Here is a 21,265-nt window from a genome sequence, read left to right on the forward strand (position 1 = left end):
TAAGCTAATCAATTTTAATAAAATTTCATCTTTCCAAATAAAATAAAATATGTACAACAAAATGCAACGCGTGCGACAACCGTTTAGGCTAGGAGAATGTAAAAAAATAAAATATTTATTAATAAAGAATAAAATACAGCATGATTCGCTAACGTGAATTATTTAAAACTAGTTTCTCTATAACTTTCTTCCGTAAAATCGTTATACGAGAGTAGATCCAGAAATAAATTTCCCATCAATTTTACAAATAGACAACATTGTTTATTCTCATAGAAATTTCTCAAGAAACTTTGCTCTATTTTTCTACATAATCGTCATCTTTTTCTACGCATTTTTGTAGACGGTGCTCCAATTTCTGTATCCCAATGTCGTTTCTACGACATTGACGTTGGCGGCGGAGAGAACTCCGCCGCCAACCCGTTGAGGAAATGTTTCACCTCTTCTTTGACTTCATCGTCGCCCCGGAAGCGTTGAAGTTCCTTTAACTTGGGGAACAAGTGATAATCAGTAGGCGCGAGGTCCGGACTGTAAGGTGGGTGGGGCATGACAGTCCACCCAAAGTGTGTCAAAAGTTCCTGGGTTTGACGGGGGAGACGTGAGGTCAGGTGAGTGGAGGAATAGTCGCGCACAGCGGTGTTGCCGGATTTCGCCTCGCACCTTCCCGTGCGGCTGGAGCTCTTTGGGGACCTTATTTCTAAATCGATCCTCGTAACACAAGCGTGCATTTATTTTGATAAATAGGTAAAGTAATAAAGATGTAGTCGAAGGTCATCGCGGAAGTACCTAATATGACTTCGAAAATGATTTGTTGATTACTCAGTCCATGCTCACTTGCGTTCTTTAAAAAAAAATCGATTAAAAAACCGGCAACTGATGTTGTATCAGGGAGAAATATAAGCGTCAGCGAGCATTTGATTTCAGTCATTAATAAAATGTGAAATGAGCCGCTGTTCTTTAATTTTATTGTAAAAAGAACTACTAAGAGTTTTAGATTGTTGTTTTTATAACCGATCAAGGCATATGTTTAGAATTGACTGTTTGTGTTTTTTTCTCCTTAAATTAAAAACAGATGTTTGCTCGCTGTGTTTTTCAATTTTACGTAATCGAGTAGTAGCGTCTCGGCCTTTCATTCGGAGGATCCGGGTTCGAATCCCAATGAGTCATGGTATTTTCACACGCTGCAAAATTATCATTGCATTTCATCCTCATCCGGCTAATGGTAGTCTGGTAGTCCCAGAGGCTAAAAAAAAGGGATCGAATAACTAAGTAGGGAACTTACTTGTTTTATCTTGGGACATTTTTACAAAAGTACTACTGTAAAATTTATTTTTTAATGTCACTTTGTAATTCAGGCTTTATTTAATATTACTGAATATCTGAACAGATACTTAATTTAAATTTTAATTCTAAGATTTCGTAACCGTTCCATTCTGTTGGTCGTGGGCAACGTTTTATAAAGGGTTTTCTTAACTCCTGACAGTGATCACTGTTTTCTGGAAGCGAATACTATAGCCAACGCTAGTAGAGATTCCCCTTTCTGCGTACTCCGCTTGTAGCAAGGGGGCGTTCACGTAACATACCGCCTTTGATCGATCTACTATCCGCTCTTCATTCATAAACATCGAATTTAAACATTTAATATGAAGAGCAAAATACCGCAGTATTCGTACATCAGTCATAATTTACAAAATTGCTGTGATGTAGGGAGGAGTAGGTTGCTTATATCAATATAAAATTTTTATCGCTTGTTTCTTAAACAGTAGTATTTAATCAAGATTGCTACTTAGAAGAATTATAAAAAGAAGATTATTGTTGCATATAATGTCTAATCCCATCGATTGTGAGTGTATTATGTTATAATCGTATACTATACTCGAATTTTTCAAAGTGGTTTAGTTTACGGATAGATTTAAGTTGATTCAGGTTGCCGTTGGTAGTATACCTCCAAACTCAACCTTATATCGAATCATCTCGTGATCTTGAAACTGTGTCATTTATAGAAATAGACCAGATACATATTACGTTTAACTAAAATAGGCAACGTCGCTGTTCAATCCGAACTAAAATATCGCCCCTCTCTTTCTCTGTGTATATGTATATATATATTCCCGATAATGGTTTTCTCTCGCACTACATCAATTAAATTCCTTGCATACTGCCATTACTTTACATATTTATACTTGGGATATTCTAAGATTATTAATGCAATGGCATCCCGTTGCCTGCTGCATCCTTTTGTTCTGTGGCTCGTGCGGCTTTGGGGACAATTTCTCTTCTTTGAGACAAGAGATTGGCCTTACTTCATACCCGATCATCCGCCCTTCGAGAAGGCCGTTGACAGTTGGTACGGGATGGCTCCTTATCCGAGTCATTCGGTCGCCATTTTCTCGTCAGTATAACAGGGTGCATCATGTAGTTGTAAGTTATTTGTCTTAAAGTCGTGAAGGTGAGGTTGACAATTTTACGGGAGAAGCTATAAAACGTGTCAGTATGAAACCAAGTTAGGTTGCAGTACGCTACTGAAGCACACAACCTGGAATTGTTTACTAATGACGATTCTTTCCGGACTGATATTCACGAATAAGCCGTCTACTTTATAAAACATGTTGATTATAAAGATGTATTTTTGTAATTCCTGATAATGTCGTATTAATGGATAAGTTACACAATGTATGTATGTGTATGTGTAATATACATACATTGTTTAACCCACCTACCCTGATGTTAATCAAAAAAAAATTATGTTTTATCAGATTTTTTTATTAACCGATCGTAAAATAGCGATTTAATAAGACAGTACACTTATCGTAATGATGGAATATAGTCGATGAGAGATGGTGGCGTGTTGACGGAATAAGGTGTTAAAAGTTAGGAGTTGTAAGTGGAAGGGATCTACACAGTCAATCCGTGGCATTGTCCTGCCTTCATTTTCCACCTTTATCCCACTGCATTAACCTCAATCATCTACTGTACTCCGCACATCTATTTAAACACAGCTAAAAGCTTAGTAAAAAACTATAAATACGTGTTTTTTTTGTGCCAAAGGTTTGAGTCTTATTTCGAAAGTGAACACATTCCTTAATTTTCATTTTCCAAATTACTAATACTGTTTTGTAAATTATTTACGGATGAAGTAATAATACACAATATTAAATTGCTAATATCTATCTTATCTTTGTAGTAATTATATTTGAACCAGTCTTATCTTACTATAGTTATATTACTTGCTGTGTGCAGTCGGTTATTTCAATCGTGTTGTTTGCTGTGCTTGGCAATTATTCGTTATTTTCATCCTATATGGGTTTCATCAAGCGCCTGATAAACATGCTGTTCATTTTTTACACGCCAAAGGGATTTTATGTAATCCTAGGTTTTCCGTACACGGTCGTGAAATGTCTCTTTGGTTAAGCAACAGGAAATATAAATGATGTGTAAAGGTGAGTTGTCGCAATTCTGTTCGTAAAAGGAGTGGTAAGTGGCTGGTTACCTACCATTATAATGGTAGGTAATCAACAAAAAAAAAAAAAAATAGTATGTATCCCGTTCGCCTACACGTTGTTTATAATCGGTCAACTCATAAAGCAGTTTTCCAATTAGAAATATTTGATTTACGGTAAATTTTCTGTAGTTAGAGATTTTTTTTAATATGATTGAAATAAGTTTTGTTTATTTATCAAACAGTTTTTAGGACTCAACATCGTAAAGTAAAACCACGCTTAAGTTGTACGCAGTTATTCAGTGCCTCTGTTAATGTTGGAAATGATGTTTGGACGATTCGCGCTGACTGCCGCTAATGACTTTGATTCAGATTGCAGAGATGATTGTACAGAGTTCGAAATGGAAATGATTCGGTCAGCATTTGCATATAAAGCGCATAATAACTTGCTATAAAAATGGATGGTGAGATCATGTCGGCATTGCAGCTGATGTATTGCACTGAAGACTGTAATGATGTTGGCAGACAAAAAAAATTAACCCACCGTTGGTCTAGTGGTGAACGCGTCTTCCCAAATCAGCTGATTTAGAAGTCAATAGTTCCAGCGTTTAAGTCCAAGTAAAGACAGTTATTTTATACGGATTTGAATACTAGATCGTGGATACCGGTGTTCTTTGGTGGTTGGGTTTTTCAATTACCCACACATCTCAGAAATGGTCGAACTTAAGACTGTACAAGACTACACTTCATTTACACTCATACGTATCATCCTCTGAAGTAATAACTGAACGGTAATTCCCAAGAGACTAAACAGAAAAAGAAAGACAAAGACAAAACAAATTTTAAATTTCAACGATCTAATCCGTGAAGTACTGATAAACTTCAAAGGTTCTCAGGTTTGGGTACCGTATTAGTAAGAGTATTATAAAAAAACTAATTTCCCTCTCACTGTTAAGGCAAGTATTCTATGAGAATTTATTTCATTCGAGTAAACGATATTAACGTAATGATAACGTATTTCAAACAGAATTAACGCCGTCTGCTGTGATGGAATGTAAACTGAAATCGTGAATGAGTTGAAGCATTCTGTCTATCGGATCTACGAATTTCGTTTAACTATACGGGGTAGTTGTAAGTGTAAATATATATAACGTTGAAAAGGGATAGAGAAAGTGGCGAAGTGTTGGCTTGTGTGATGAGCGTAAAACCGTTGCTATGACGACCTCCGAGCGAACAAGCCGGGTTGGTGTTAAGGTCCTCCTCGCCCTTACCGACGTTAGTTGTCATCGATCGGCGCAGCATTACCAGTACTGACCGAAAGTGCGACTCTTTTTACGCTAAAAACTAAAACAAAACAGAAATCCGTGACTGTCGTAAAATAAGTCGTTTAATATTTTTTTAACATGTGTTATTTTATAAAATTTATGCGGTATTCGAATTTGTCGTGAATTGTGATGTTTATAAATTTAGATACATGTGTGTGCATGATCGTGTCCCCGGGCGATAGTCTATCCATTTCCGTATAGGATGTATTAATACAATATGTTAGAAGTAAATTTTATCAATATTTGTTTTTATTTTTTTTTGTTTGTTAACCATACAAAATTTACGTTGCACAATATATATTAATTTTATTCGTAAAAACGTATTAGGTTATTTGTTCATTTCTTGTTTTATACGCGAATTAGCCCCATAATTTAAATTATTATTTACTGCCGAATAGTTTTATTTGTATGTCAATTGTTTTACTTTGACATTCTTTTCGTGTTGTATTAATTATTGTTTCTCTATAATTTTAGATTTAATTTATGGTTATTTTCTTTTTCGTATGTTAATAATTTTTTTCTTTCCAACTTTGTAATATCCTTAAATTGTATTTGTTGTAATATTGGCATCTTTTGTGGCATAATATTGCTACATTAATTGTAAAGGAAAAAATTTTACATTTTGTAGTTTTAGAGAAAAATTGATTAATTTGCTGGCAAAAATTTAGATTGTTAGGCTGATCAGATATATTTTAATGGTAATAATAATTACCTTTAAGTTGGAATTAATATCATAATAAAACTTCAAAAGATTTTTTCAAATAAGGTTCAACACTGCTTAGTTCTAGTATTTTTCTTTTCATAAGCTTTGTTTAATAGATAGGTTTTTTTATTTCTCTTACTTATTTTTAGTAATGTTCATTTATCATTTTTTAATGGGAGTGTAATTCTAAAGGAATAATTAAAAAAAAAAAGATTTGTTTCTGTTTGATCATAAACAGTTTTTTGACTTGAACAGGTGTGTAGAAAAATATCAATTTAGTTTGAGTTATTTCACAGGGTAAACTATTTTATTCTTTATTATTACTGTTTTGTATGTCCAGCATCAAGAAAATTCTAATCTGAATTTATTTGTAGATTCCCTTAATAAGTTTTGCTGAGATGTTTAACAGGAATTTAAACCACAGTTCTTTAGTTGCTCCATCCCGTAATTTGTTTCATATGTTATAATTTTTTTTTTCTTATTCTATCTTCTACATTTACTTTGATAAAAAAAAATTAGATAACACTGGATTTCCTTTGAGGTAGTCCAGTGAAATAACAATGTAGTTGTACTTTTGCAGATTCTGCCACAAAATTCTTGAATTCGTTTTCCATACCTCATTATTAACTTGGCGATTAATCCACTTGCGATTATTGAAATTCCCTGCCGACAATTAAATTGTATTTACTTCCTTTTATTTCAGATTGTTTTTGTCTTATTCGTAAATCCACTATTTGGATACATTAGGTTCTGTAATCAAAAAGATTTTAGGCATGTCACTTTTTATTTTGAGTAGTTAATTGTTCATTGTTGTTTTTGTGATAAAGAATTTTGGATTGGCTTATTCATTTTAATAATAGTATTTTTTTTAATTATGTAAAATGAATATAAATTTACATTTATATTTTAGTGAAAATCTGTTAACATTATTAATTTCTTCAGCACCGCACTGTGACCTGATACAAATTTTTCAACAGCTTTCTCATAAAGATTTACACACCAAAACTTGATTTCATGAAGAAAAAGGTTTTCAATTACATCAATAGGCAATGAACACTAAAGAACAGTTATAAATCAATTATATTGTTGTTTTTCTCTTGTTATCACACTTTACACTTTACTCTTGTTATCACACACTTTGATAAAAATGGTTAATTAATTTCTGAAACTGATTATTCATATTGTATTTCATGCAGGTTAGCGAACTTCATCAATAAAGTGCTTGCTTTTCCAATGGAAGGTTACAGATCAAGGAACAGATAAAGTGGTTATATTTTAATCTTTTCTGTGCCTCATTTCTATCTCCTGACCGCATTATCCATTAACTGTACAACTATTAAGTAGCATATCCTTAATTGGAAATGTATTGGAAAACTCATTCTTTTTTATCACTTCTAATCAGGAGGGACATTCACACAAATTGTGATTGTATGGTACCTTTTGTTTACTGATTTCCTGAAAAATTAAAGAATATTCAGATTAGTCATAAATTCAAAAAATAACTTTTATCATTGATTAATTGTATCAGTAATAAACTCTACAAATTAAAAAAAATTTCTCTTCCCATTATTTGATATCAAGGTAGACTAAATACTTTATTTTTGTTAGTTATTATTAAATTTTATATGTTAAATTATTATATAGTGTCTTTTTTAGGTGGGTTAGTTATACAATCTTAGAAATACATTATAAATGACAATTATGAATATCCCTGTGATTTTGGAGCTATGTCATAGATGAATTGTCCATTTTATTTTTATACCGAATGTGTGAGTTTAAGTGTGATATTAAATCGGGTGCTCTGTGTTGCATAGTGAAATTTAAATATGGGACAACAGTGAATATTACTGACTGTGGGGTGGGAAGGTGTGGTACTGTTTTATCAGTTTTATGTTGAAATGGTGTACATTGGCTCCAGTTTCTATCAACAAGCTGCTGCTGGCGGTCAAGCCATGCTTAATTCAACTTTAGGTATACCAAAGAGCCCCAGCTTTCATAGCGGCTTAGATCTTGTCGCAACTACTAATAACATGATGGAGAACAGTGCAAATAATATTAATAACAACAATAATAATGGACAACAACCGGATGAACAGTTAATGTACAGTGGATTACCTTTACAACTACCAAGTTTATTAGGTAAATTAATTTTTAAATTGTTAGTAATAAAAATCATGTCACAGGGTTATGTATTTACTTTCAGTGACTGTGGTTTCTTTGAAAAATTAGATGTAAATCGGTCAGAAGTGATATTTATTTGAACCACTTCACTTCCAGTCATTTTTTATACCCTATGATGAATAATACTAAGCTTTATGTATCTAGCATTGCATCAATCTTAATACCATTGATAATGTTAAATAATATCTGGTATCCAGGTCAAGAATAAAAAAAAATCTTGGAAAGAAAGTACTTGAACCAGACTTCTTTCTTAATTTTAAAATCGGTTCAAAATACAACTCTTTAGCGCTGCATGTATTTTGCATAGTAGCACATAGTAGCCTTTACTGCATGATAACAAATAATGATCCTTCTCAATAGTGATGTTTTCTTTTCCACCATCCTGGGGATTGGGATCAAATAGTTTACATAAATGAAAACATTATAAATTATTAAGAAAATGTTTTAACACATTTATTATAAAGCTTTACCTTTATAAACATAAACTACTGTAACTTTTTATGAACATTAAGGTATACTAAAAAGTTTCTATACCTTACATACATTTAATTACTATATTCAAATTTATAAAAAAAAAAGAAGGGTGACGAATAAAATGAAATAACATATTTTATCAGTTGAACCGTTTTACTGATGCATAATCAAGAAAGATTTTTATATGATTCGCTATAAAACTGTGGATATATTGGGTCAACAAATTGTTTTTTTACTATTGCTTTCATATAAGGTATTGATTTTTCTCATCCCAGGGCCTTGATAGCAATCTGTTTTTCCCCCATTATCCTTAAGAAGGTTTATCATTGTCACGTTCAAAGTGTTTATTGATATTTTCTAAATCGTATAAAAAAGTATAAAATAAATAAAACCTTAATAGAATTATATTTTAAACATTTTATCTTCTTTTGTATGTTTTTTTTTTTTTTAATTTGAGTTTAATAGGTTATTGGATAAAAATTACTTCTTGGTTATTAACTGCATTGTCATAAATATTATTTATTCTATGAATTTAAAAATGTTTGATTATTGGACTGTAACACATTCAATTAGGTAATAGAATTCATTGTTTAAAAGTAAGATTGGTCAAACATCTTAGTTATTAGTGCACAAGATTTTATGTTACACTCATAATTATTAAACATTATGTTTGTCCTTGACTAAATAAGAAGCTTTCATATGCAGTTCATTATGGTTTTTGTTAAAAACATCATCATCCTAATTATATCATAGTCATTGTTAAATAGAAGTCAGGCCTTGTGTGACATTTTTTGAGAAAAAAGAAAAACCATGAAAGACAATATTTTATGATCATTGTAGAACTAATATAAAGTTGCTGAGTGATCTTAATGTTACACTGGAAAGTTCATTCCAGGAATGTTACTAAGACAGGATATAGTTGTTGACAGAAATATATTCCTATGAATTATTAATTATATATATTGAAAAAGTACTGTCATCAGAAAAAATGAATTATTATAAAAATTTCGATAACTTTCAACAAATATATTGAAGTATTTTGTATGATTGTCCTTTGTATGTGGGAAGTTTTCCTTAAATTAGAATTTTTGAAAATGTTAACAAGATTTTGAATATTCACTGTATGTTCTGTTTGAATGTATACCATCCGGTATTTGTCGGATTATAATTCTTAAATTCGATGCTTATAGTCTTATAAAAATGTAAAAGATTTATGCCATTTGTACAATTTTTATTGTAAAAATGTGTAAATACAGACTGTAACAGTATGTGTTATATGACGCTAACATCTTTGGAACTTTCATAAGGTCTGAATTTCTTTATATCTATTTTTTTTTTTTCATCATTTGTGCTTGCTGTTTGAAAATATATTTATATATTCAAAAATGTATATATTACAAGAACTCTTAGTTTTTATTGACAATTACCAGTTAAGTATTAAAATGTTCAGATTACACGTATGCTTAAAAACATTTATTTCAAATTTTTTGTTACTGTAAAATTGCTTTACAGTATTTAAACAATTTCTTTTGTTTCATTTTATTTCGTGAAGTCTAGTTATTTTTATTTTACTCCAACCTCCATAAACCTGTATATTCTTACATATATCTAAAATATCTTATTAGAATTCTGTTGACCCACATGGGTATTTTTTTAACTAATAGTATTTTCAAGACATTTAATATTTGTTTTATAGATTATTGCATAATAAATTGAGATAAATAAAGCTAAAAGTTATGAAAGTTCTGGACAATATTATGAGCCAGTTTTTTTTTTTAATTAATGAATAATAGTTACTGATAAATTTTATATGATTAAAAAACTGAAAATTATTAGAAAAATGTTCAGTTTAATCATAATTTTTTGTGAGTTTCTTTTTCTTGAACTGATAAAATTTGTTTATAAAAATATTATCAGTTATGAAACTTAATGGTAAATTGTTTTTTTGTGAACTAGATTTTTATTATCTAAAATTTTATTAGTTTGCTTATTGGATTTATTTGCTTGTGTGAATTGGAACATTCTTTTATGGCTTTATAGCCTCAGTGAGCATTGAATCTAAACATTCCTATTCATAATTTTGTTTTATTATCTTTCATTTTTTACCTCATTATTTAAAATCCTGACCCATATACTCCTCTTTCTTCTCTTTAACAATCTTCCTTTTAAACCAACTTTGAATTGGTCTTTGCTTTTTTTATCCATCTCTCTTCATGACTTTGATATCAAATTCCTTCCTCCCCTTGTTTGAATGATGTCTCTTCTATTAACAAAATACTGAGCACCTAATCTCATCTTCTTACTCTTATCTGAGATTCCTTTTACCCCTCATAAAGAATATTTTGTTTGTTTTCATAATCATCCACAAAGCTTAATTTTTTTTGTATTGCCATTAAATTACCTTTTCTTGTTTAGTATCAAATTTGCATAGAAAACTCATATGAATCGGTTGAACAAATTACTAATCAAGATATGTGTTTACATTCAGGTTTTAATGTTATCTCTTATATCATTTTTTTTCTTTTTGTTAATCATAAAGCTATAATATTAGAATTTTTCTTCACTTTGTTTTCAATTATACAAGCTTTGATTAAAGTTTATCTGACTTTTGTTAATTTGATGCTATCATTCTTTTGCTATAGCAACATCATTTGATTAGATATTTGTTTTTGTGGTGACAAGATTAGGTGCATTCAATTTAATTTAAATTATTGTAACAATAGATTAAGTAAGTGAAGTTAAATTTAATTTAAGCTTCATATTTTGTTACATTCAAGATCCATTAGACCAACTCCTGTTGATACTGTTTGATGTCAGTTTTTGTAGTAATCTCTTCGCTTGAACTTAATGGTCTCATTGCTTGACATACTGAGAAGTTTTGTAATATACTTAGTAAAATAACTTTGCTCCTTTAAGAGGGTATATTGTATTATAATTACTTGTAGAGGTCCCGGTAAGGCGTGGCATTTTCACACGCTACAAATCATTCATCTCATCCTCTGAAGCAATACCTAATGGTGGTCCTGGAGGTAGAAAAAAAAATTATTTGTAGAACTTAACTAATATTTATTTTAACTTTGAGTGGTAAAATGGCATCATAATAATTAATTTACTTAATTAACTTACCAAACATTTAAGCAGTTTAATTTTAATTACAAAATAATATTTCGGTATTGTGTTCATGTCATTTATTCAACAGGTTGTCGTGTACATAAATAAAAGTTCTAATGCCTCTAAGATAACTATAACTTTTCTTAAATTATACTGTATTTTTCTAAAACTTTTCTTAAATTATACTGTATTTTTCTAAAAGTGTAATAAATATGTTGAGGTTAAAAGCACAGAACAGAATTTAATGGAGAACAGCATCAAACCAGTCAGCTCACGCTGGTGATTAAAAAGGAATTTTATTAAAACAGTGGTTTGCTTATAAATTAAATTCAGATAAAATGGAATGACAAAATTAATCAGAAATTTAATATCTATATATGATCATAATTGCACGGTCAGCTGATTTTAAATTTACAAAAATACTACATTTATTAGATAAGTTATTAATGGGTGATGTATTGTAATTTATAAATTTCTTTAATAGTTAAAGTATGTTACCATCATTACTTTTAATTGCTTCAGTAAACAGATGTAACCATTTTGATTTGTATCTCTAAGACTTAAAAACTTTTAAGAATTAATAGAGTGAAGTTCTAAATAATCTGTACAAATTATACAATAACCTATGTGCCAAAATCTTGTTACTTGCAGGAGATTATTTTAAATTTAGAAGATTGTACAGAAGTTGTGCAGTAAGTTGTAAAATGGAAGTAATGATAAAATTGTGAAAATTGGAATTTTCATATTTGTTATATCCTCATTTTTCTAGTTTTACCTTGTAAAATTAAAGGGATATGTTATACGTGTTTGTCTGCTAATTTTAGGGAGCGAGCAATAATAGAAATCATTTGGTCTTAATTATATTATAGTTAAAATTTCTTTGAAATCCCAGCTGTCATGTACTGTTAGAAATGCATATGATTTATATTTATTCCTAATGGGAAAAAACTGTTTATGGAAGCATGTTTTATTCTATGAACCTTGTTTTTCAGATGTTGGCCTGAGGAACGACCCGCAGGTTGCCAAAATGAATCAAGTGTTTAATCCAGCAGTTTGTGGCTGCACATTGGTTATTGGCTCCTTAATTTCCATTCTTAGAATATTCACTATCATTTATCTAAAGTTACTAAAGCAATTTTAAGCAAATATGTGGTAGTTATGTGGAGCCTGTTCAACCTTGTGCTCAGCATATGGATTTTCTAATAAGTACTTAGGAACAAGCAACATTGAGACAGGTTTAAACTGTTTTTTTTTTTAGAAGACATTTACATTTTGCGTATGTATCTGTAAACATTATGCCAGCAACAATAGGCTTTTAGTTTTCACTTTACAGCTGCTCTACTGTCACGCATTGCAGCTTCTTTCTGGATGACACCCAGCTCCACATGCTCCATGATGTTTTCCGTTGTCACCCTTACCATTGCAACTGTTACTTTTCTGTTTACCCCATAGCTTCCTCAGTCATTATCCCACCATTGATTTTAGCACTGATTCTATATTCAACTCATCACTTGTTCCTGAGGCATTCATTTGTCTAATCCATCTGTTGCCAATCCAAAATCCAAATTTTTGAGGATTTTGGGCTTTTTTTGTACACTTTGTTACAAATCCTAAATCAGAAATTTAAACATCCTACGGCTAATCATTTTTGAGTATACAAGATACATACGTACGTACAGAAGTCATGCTGAAACTAATCAAAATGGATATTTCTGTTGAAATCTGAAAACCAAAATTTTTTGCAATCGCAATACTTCCTTTACTTCATACAAGGAAGTAAAAAGAGATCAGTTCATTCTATTTTAAATGATTTTTAGAAATAAAATAAGTAAAACGTAAATTTTGATTATACAGTTTAATATTATCCAATTATTTGCATGAAATAAAAGCAGAACATCTTGTTCAAGCATTAAAAAATAAATTAGAATTAACTGAAAATGAAAATAGAAATTTGTGTTTTGGTTTTCAATTATTATTGTTGTTCTATTACTGCTGTTCATTTCTCTCCTCAAATTCATCATCAGAAAATTATTTTTAGATATTCACTTTCATTTAATCTATGATTAATGAAACAGAATATAACATTAACCACTAAAGAACTACAGAAATGCTTATAGTTTCTGCCCATAGTCTGTGTTTGGATTCACTGCTGTTATTAAAACGACAAAATTGAAATAAATTCAGTAAATTGGAGGGAAGGTAGGAAGTCAATTGTGTTAGTCCTCAAAAAAGCTGATGACGACAACAAAGTTATGTTTTCATGACACTGGTTATTGATTCTTATATAGTGGAAAAATAATGGTATGTGAAAAAATTCAAAAAATTAATATCTTTGATTGGCCACCCCACCTACAGTATTTCCCCCAAAGTATTCTGTTCTTTTTTGGAACCACTTGCTGCTTAGAAAGACATAAAAAAATCTGGTAAAGAAATATGCAATAAATAAAAAATAAAGATATATAAATAAATAAAGTTACCTTTTTTGATTTTTGGGAAGGGGAAAATGTTTTTTTTTTTTTAATGGCAAGGTAAGCATGTACTGAGCTTATTTTAAAGCGAGGTTGTGTTTGAAAAATTTTGTAGAAATTGACCCCAAAGAAACTTTGACATCAACCCCTGAAGATATTGACCCCCAAACATTTATTGACATATACATGAGTCTCTGTGCCAAATTTTATCAAAATCTGTTGATTCAGTAAAAGTTATTAAGTTTCCAACATGTAAATACACATCTACATACTTACGAACATTACCCCCACTTTGTTTTTGTTTTTTGGGGTTGCTGGGTCATGAAATTTCAAGAAATGCACAAAACTTCCCCAATTTTTTTGATTGATTATTGTACTTTCCTTCTCGCTGCATAGCTGTAGACGTATGATGCCAGGAAAGTAAAAATATTTTTTAAATTAATTGATTTCAGAATATTTGTTTTATCCATTAGATTTAGATTTTATCAAATTGCAATGTTGACAGAATGGAAGAAAATCTAGTAATAAAAACTCAGTCCTGAATTATAAATAAAAGTACAAATTTGTTTATTAAATATATTACTAGTTTACACTACTTTTCTGTATGCAGAAATAAGCTACCTAAGTCTGATCAAACTTTTCATATTTACAATAAATAAAAAAAACTGGCAAGTACAACTTATTCTATTGTACTGTTAAATTTATTCAATGTAAATAATAACGTTTATTAAAAAAAATATTGGCTTTAATTTTATTCCATTTTACTTCAACATCAGTTTTCGTTCAATTTTTTGTATTGATTTATTTTTACAAAATTAAAATAGTATTTTGTTAAATTTTCATTTTAATTCAGCTTATAAAAATTATGTAGCAGAATTGTTTTTAGAATTTAGTAATAAATAAATAGTAACTTTGTAATAAATACACTGTTATATTAGTATAATAAAGGTTGGTTTCATTCAGTGAGTGGTTTTTTAAATAGCTTTTATTTAGTACTTATAGAATTCTTCCTGTATAAAATGTAATATACTTTTTTTTTATATATAATTGGCAGTTTAAAATGCTGTTAAATAAAATGCTAATGTTTGGTTACATAATAACAGCTAATGGAATGGAATATCATTGCAGCATGTAATTATAAGGAGTGCATGCCATTTGTGCTAAATCTCCTTTATTATTAGTCAGCAACCTTGTATGACCTTGGCATTCATAGTGTATTGGTTTAGTTATGAACAACTGATTGAACAGCCATTGGAGAGGGGGGTAGTAACTATATAAAAAATGTTCAAGAAGATTGATTGTTTTGATGACCCAACACAGTTTTTTTCTCTATTGTTCATGTTTTACTTTTGTTATACATTTTTTTAATTACTTGGTGTGGCTTCATTTATCAGTTCTTATCTATTTCCATATAGGATATAAACAAAACTCCCAATGATGGTTTTCTTGTTACAGTTTATAAATTTGTACTTACTTTAATTTTGTATTTTCAAAATCGTTTGTTAAAATAAATCCTGAACAGTTTCACTGTGAGAGGATATTAAAATTTTTGAAAATTGTTCATGCATAATTTTTTTTATAGAATTTATACACTGAAATTTATTTTTTTATAAGTATTGTCAGTACAAAAAAATTTAATCATCAGATGGAAGGCACATCCCCTATAAATATTTATTGGACGTATTACATTTTATATGAGATGTAAAGATGCCTTAAAAAATAATTTTGTGTGCAATATATATTGCACACAAAATTGAAATCTATATATCTGTATAGACTTAAATTTTTACTTTATTAGGGCTTTAAATGTTTTCGGTACAACATGCACATTTCTAATAGAGATTGTACTGTGTCAATGAACTGATTGTCTTTTAAAAGTAATTTTCATTTCATTCACAACTATTGCAATCTTCCAGCATTTTGTTTTTCAAAATACTTTAAATATGTTTTGGATTTAAACATTAATGTTTAATGTTTTGGATTTTTTACCAAAATTGTGAAGCTAGCACTGATTTAGTTGATTTGTAAATGTTATGTACTGAATTGTATTTTTTTTATTCGTTAACATTTTATTAACCATTAGAACATACTATTAGATTGACTTTGCTCAATACATGCAGTGCATTTGAGAAATGCTGTTTTTAGAGATGAATTTATCTATTTATGCCTAAACAAAATTAACGTTGAAAATAAAATTGATTATTTAGATATTTCCAGAAGCATTAGTTACAAGCTATTATAAGATAGTTATAAGCTATATATATATATATATATATATATATATATATATATATAGTATAAGCTATATAGTTATAAGCTATTATAAGAAAGTTGTTGAGTAGGTTCAACAAGATCTTTTTATGTATTTGCTGAAATTAACTGCACCAAGTTTGTCACCGTTGATTAAATAATAAGAGAGGTAGAAGAAAATCATTAAAACTGTAGCCACCTTCCATTTCCTTTCCTGTATTTGCTTAGAGTAATTTAAACAAAGAAAAATCTTTCTTGTAACTTAATATTATGGCTAAACAAATTCTTTTTTAATACAGGATTCCTCTAGATATAATAAATGAAAAAATAAAAATTAGGAATTATTAGTTGTCATAAGAAAGAAATTAATTTTGACATTGAAAACATTACCATTACATCATGGGTAATGATCTAATATCATTATAAATTATTGTGTATAGTAAAGGTGTACAAGTTTATATATATTCTGACATCATAAAAAAAACTTGCATTTTATTCCAACATTATTAAATAATTGTTTTGTAAAAGAAAAGTGAATTAATCTTTAATTAGATAAACCAAATTAAATATACTTCTTAAACATACACTCATTTACTCATAAACAGATTAGAGTACAATTATGCCAACAAATTAAGTTAATAGATTAAAAATGATAAACAAACAATGTGCTTGCTCTATTCTAGACAACAACTGATAAATATTGTTTAGCTCCTATGAAAATAAATAGAAGTGCATTATTATGTTACCTGTTTAAATACCAAGTACCAGCAACTTAATTAGAAAATTTATTTAATAAAGGCTGTTAAATACTACTTATATATTTCAAAGATAAAATTCCAGAAAAGCTGACATACTGAGGAATTCTAGGCTTTTAAAATTTTAATTTCATTTATGCATTTTAAAATGCTTTATCATTATTAAACAGTTTTTATTTGTATTTCATAGTACTATTTTATAAATGTAAGTTTTTTTTGTATATACTCAGTTATTAGTAAACCGCAGCCCCTTATTTCAAGTTTTGTTAATTCATAAATTTTTATTACACGATTAATTAATATTTGTGTAATATTCTATAACATCATGGAACTTGGAAAATTTTATTGTGGACAGAGTTATGCCGAATAAAAAATCAGTTAAGTTCAAGTTTTACTTTATTTGTAATCTTATGTGCTATATCTACATAATTAAAAAAATATATAAATTTTTTTCTGTTACAGATGCCTCAGTAGCTGAAAGAGAAGAGTTATTTGTACAGAAAATCAGACAATGTTGCGTGTTATTTGACTTTGTATCAGATCCATTGTCAGATCTTAAATGGAAGGAGGTGAAGAGAGCTGCATTACATGAAATGGTCGAGTATCTCAGTTCGCAACGGGGTGTTATCACTGATAATATTTATCCTGAAGCTGTTAATATGGTAAATGAAATTTTAAGTTAGCGATCTTCAGAGTAGTTGCTTGTATTAATAGTATCAAAATTTGTTCATTAATAAACAAAGGCACTTGATAATTAAGTAATTATGAGATAATTAAAATAGAAAAAACTACTAGCTCTGTCGGGTAAATGTTTTTTTCTGGTTGATAGTTCAGTACTTTTAGGATAAACATTGACAATATATATTGTCATTCTAAAGCTTTGAGTAGCAGCAGACAGGAAAAACTTAGACAAAGTCCAATTAAATTAAGTCTGTTTCAGTTGAAATATATTTTTATCATTTTGGTGTTTCTTATGTTAATCACATATCTAAATAGATCCTTTAACCCTTCTGTGTTAAAGCGGTGCTTGCTTCAATATAGAGATAAACATTACCTGCTTACAGCAGCACAAGTTGATTAGCCATTTTAATAGTTCATTATCAATCTTTTTTTTTAGATATTATGAAAACTGTTTGATAATTACCTTAGAATTATTCTATGATAATAATATTAAACAAACAGTAAGTCATGTATCTTAATTTGCAATATAAATTTTGATGTACTGAGAAACAACAAACATACTGATTGTTGTTTTAACTTGTTGATAACAACACATTAACTTTAAGCTGTACTTAAACTTGAAAATGTTTATTTCTAATGAAATAATAACTATCTAAGATAATATGATCAATAAAAATAAACAATGCAGATAAAACTACAATACATGACAAACAGTGTGGCATCCAGACAAGTACCAGTAATTCTTATAATATATGTACAACTTTACATGATAAAGTGCTAAGCACTTTAGATGCACTTACAAAACATAACATAATATAAAATTTCAGTTTGTACCTTTTTTTATATTAATAACATAAGCAATAAAAGACTCTAGAAAGTCTTTCCTACAGTACAGTACAAGTCTTTCCTGAAATAAAGTAACAAATTCTTTAATAAGTAAGTGCTTAATGAAAAATATTTTCTCATTCGTATGGAATGAGAGAATAGTTGCAGAGAAGCTCTCCACTTGTTACTGGCTTGTAGGTAACATTTTATTGTTGATAGTAAAAAAAATTGTATAAAAACTGGAATTAATGAAATCATCCGTATTACATTTTATGGGAGTGTTGATTGTATGTTAATATTAATACTTTTTTTTAACAGTTTGCTGTGAACTTATTCAGAACACTTCCACCATCAAGTAATCCAAATGGAGCTGAATTTGATCCAGAAGAGGATGAACCAACTCTTGAAGCAGCTTGGCCTCATTTACAGCTTGTCTATGAATTCTTTCTAAGGTATGTACCTATAATTAATTTTTTTTTTAATATGTAATTTAATATCTATTTTTTAGATTTTATGTTTTTTATACATTTTTCTCTTTGTTGTATGTAATTAATGTATCAATGTTTATTATTTTTATTAGATTTCTGGAGTCCTCAGATTTCCAACCAAATGCAGCTAAAAGATATATTGACCAGAAATTTGTCTTACAAGTAAGTACTTTTGCTTATTACAGATTGTCTGGAGCATTTATTTATATTGAACCCATAAAAAGGCAAATTATTATTATTTTTTTTTTTTTTTTTGTAACTAATATATGTATTTTGTGTCATTAATAACATAATGTTATTGAGATATTTATAATTTTTTTTGGATTTATCATAATTTTAAATCAGTTCATATCAGTAGTATGTATGTATAATTAGAAATTTTTTTTAGACATTTTATATAACTTTATACTGGGCGTTACAGGAAATGTTACCTATACTTTAACCATATTCCTTTCATCAAAATGGTGAAAAATTTTCATATAAAAATTTGTTTATAAAACTTTGTTTTTAATTTATAGCTAATGAAAAATTTCACCCAGGTTTCTGCTCAAGATCAAAAAATGGTATATTAAAACTCTATAGACATAAATTACTGAATGAAATTAGTATTTCTATATGCAATCTTTAATGAAAAATGAAAAATTGAGGGGGGAAATGGCTCCCAGAACTATATCCCCAACGTTTCTGAGAAAATTGATGTAAAATTCAGAAAGTGGAGTCAGAGATGTTTTGCTTGTTAAATTGTTAAATTCCAATTACTAAGTAAAACTTCTGGACAAGATTTGTAAAGAGTTTTAACATGAGAAAATTGATGCAATTAAAGTCAACAAAAACCAAATAATAAAAATTTATTTTATTAAAAACTGAAGATAACAAGAAATTCCTTAAAAATCTTACACTTCAGATAATTTAAAAGGTTGGGCTACTTTCAAAATGATTTTATAAAAACCATTTCTTTACACCAATCTCTGGAATAAACAAAATAGAGGCCAGTGCATCTCTTTATACACATGCACACACAATGAATTTCTTACTCATTTGTAGTGTAAGGAGAATTTTTTTATTGTTTGGTTTTCAATAAAAATGCAATTTTTATTGATTTAAAATTTCATTAATTCTCCACAATCAATTCTCAACAAATTTTGTTGTGAAGTTTTACTTGATTATGTTGATATGTTAATAAAAAAATTTACACTAAACCTTTTTGAGTTGATCATTCTTCGTGGAAACTACTGGAGATACAGTTCTGGAATCCTTTTTTCTAGTTTTCATGTAAAATTGCATAAAAAATCAATAATTTGGGTCCACAGAGTTTTGGTATATCATTATTTGACTTTTAAAACAAAAATTTGAGTGAAATCTTTCACTAACCATAACTTGGGAACAAATTGTTTCCATACCTATAGTTAAATATTATTTTTGTGAGAGTTGAGTTGTGAGAGTGTCAGTACTGATACACCTATAAGTGTGTCAGTACTGATATGCAGGTATATTAAGTATCATATACTTGTAATAGGTGTCATAACCCGGTATATTAGGTGGCATAACCAGAAACGATCTGATGTGAAGCTCATGTTGCTTGCAGAATTGGAATATACATCATCGAAAACACGTAAGCATGCTGTGCAGGCTTACTGTAGTAAATGAAGATTAAAAGTCATTTCCTGTTTCATTAAGCTGAATTTACTATTATCTTATTATTATAGTATCGATATGCCAACCACACCAAAATTCAGATGATATTCAGCCATGTGACGCCTTCATACAGTTCACATTGGACTGGATGTGTAATGAATATCATTGTTCTCAGAACAAGGCTGTCTAAAGAGTGTTACTTGTAGATCAGCCTTAAGAAGGATTTGGACAGATGATATAAAGTGGCAAATTAATTTCTATGTAAGACACTTTATATATACTGTCTCCAATCAATGGAAAAAGTTATACTTTCACTGTTAACTCCTCCACCATTGAAATGTATAAAAGATTAAAAAATGTAACTATAGGATGTTATTAAATATTAACAACAAAAAAATAACTTTTAACTGGGAAACCTTCCCTGTTTTTTAAAAATTTGGTTTAAATATATGTTAGGTGCCTTTTGAAAAACCTACATTTTTACGGTATGGTAGCCAACTTATTAAATTTTAAAAAAGGACTCGGAATAGCATTTTGTTATACTTTTCAATAAAGGATGAACATTTCAAGACTTTTTATCCTTACTCATTCTTAAACTTACTCCTTTTTGAATTACTTCCGTGGGGTATTACATTAAAATTCAACAAATTTTCAAAACTTTTATTGCATCACTATTTTTGATTTTGTTGATATATGATGGTATATGATAACTACTGACCTTGTAGTGGCCAAAAAATATTTTTTACATTCTAAAAACATTTTTTTCTTGAGTAATAGACTATTTTCTAACTTGCCAACAGGTAAAAACAGCCATTTTCATCACTTTTTCCATGAGCTGTAGCAATCTTATTTTACATCATTCAGAGGTCAAAAAAGGCTTTTTGTTAAGAGGGAAAGATGGAACTTCATCGTAGTTTACTCAAAATTAATTTT

At 29.1% G+C, this 21,265-nt stretch overlaps 1 protein-coding gene across 7 annotated transcripts in view; it reads left to right on the forward strand.

Moving 5' to 3' along the window:
• LOC142325064 (serine/threonine-protein phosphatase 2A 56 kDa regulatory subunit gamma isoform-like) overlaps positions 1-21,265 on the forward strand; it is a 166,549-nt gene that overhangs the window by 104,077 nt on the left and 41,207 nt on the right. For all 7 annotated transcript variants that reach the window (XM_075366377.1, XM_075366376.1, XM_075366378.1 and 4 more), the window contains 3 exons: positions 17,166-17,365; positions 18,528-18,661; positions 18,790-18,859. In XM_075366377.1, coding sequence (XP_075222492.1) covers positions 17,166-17,365; positions 18,528-18,661; positions 18,790-18,859 — 404 coding nt within the window. The remainder of the gene's footprint in view (positions 1-17,165; positions 17,366-18,527; positions 18,662-18,789; positions 18,860-21,265) is intronic.

This window comes from Lycorma delicatula, chromosome 5 (assembly GCF_047948215.1).
Source record: "Lycorma delicatula isolate Av1 chromosome 5, ASM4794821v1, whole genome shotgun sequence".
In the NCBI taxonomy this organism is placed as follows: Eukaryota; Metazoa; Arthropoda; class Insecta; order Hemiptera; family Fulgoridae; genus Lycorma; species Lycorma delicatula.